Genomic DNA, 664 nt, shown 5'->3' on the forward strand with positions numbered 1-664 from the left:
ACAAGATTGTCATTGGGATGGATGTAGCAGCATCTGAATTCTATCGCGATGGCAAATATGACCTAGACTTCAAATCCCCTGACGATCACAGCAGATACATCACTCCTGATCAGCTGGCTGACCTCTACAAGAATTTTGTCAAAAATTACCCACTGGTGTCCATTGAAGATCCCTTTGACCAGGATGATTGGGCCGCCTGGAAGAAGTTTACAGCTGATGTGGACATCCAGGTGGTTGGTGATGACTTGACAGTGACCAACCCAAAACGGATCACTAAAGCCGTTCAAGAGAAATCCTGCAACTGTCTCCTACTCAAAGTGAACCAGATCGGCTCTGTCACAGAGTCGCTGCAGGCCTGCAAGCTCGCCCAGTCTAACGGTTGGGGTGTAATGGTGAGCCATCGCTCTGGAGAGACTGAAGACACCTTCATTGCAGACTTGGTGGTTGGGTTGTGCACTGGACAGATCAAGACTGGGGCTCCCTGCAGATCTGAACGTCTAGCAAAATATAACCAGCTTCTAAGAATTGAAGAAGAACTGGGGAGCAAGGCCCGTTTTGCTGGCCGAAATTTCAGGAAGCCTAAGGTCAACTAAAGAGTGTTAACTCATCCAAGGCTCACTGGTGACCTAAAAATTTATTCCCTACTTACCCCCACCCACCCCGT

General features: G+C 48.5%; 1 protein-coding gene across 1 annotated transcript; it reads left to right on the plus strand.

The window, feature by feature from the left end:
• Positions 1–5: 5 nt before the first annotated feature.
• LOC117799331 (alpha-enolase-like) lies at positions 6–593 on the plus strand (the record flags this gene model as incomplete). Its single annotated transcript, XM_034651802.1, has 1 exon — positions 6–593. A coding segment is annotated over one exon (588 nt), but the record flags the coding sequence as incomplete, so codon positions are not given.
• Positions 594–664: the final 71 nt, after the last annotated feature.

Source organism: Ailuropoda melanoleuca, unplaced genomic scaffold (assembly GCF_002007445.2).
Source record: "Ailuropoda melanoleuca isolate Jingjing unplaced genomic scaffold, ASM200744v2 unplaced-scaffold47289, whole genome shotgun sequence".
NCBI classification, from domain to species: Eukaryota; Metazoa; Chordata; class Mammalia; order Carnivora; family Ursidae; genus Ailuropoda; species Ailuropoda melanoleuca.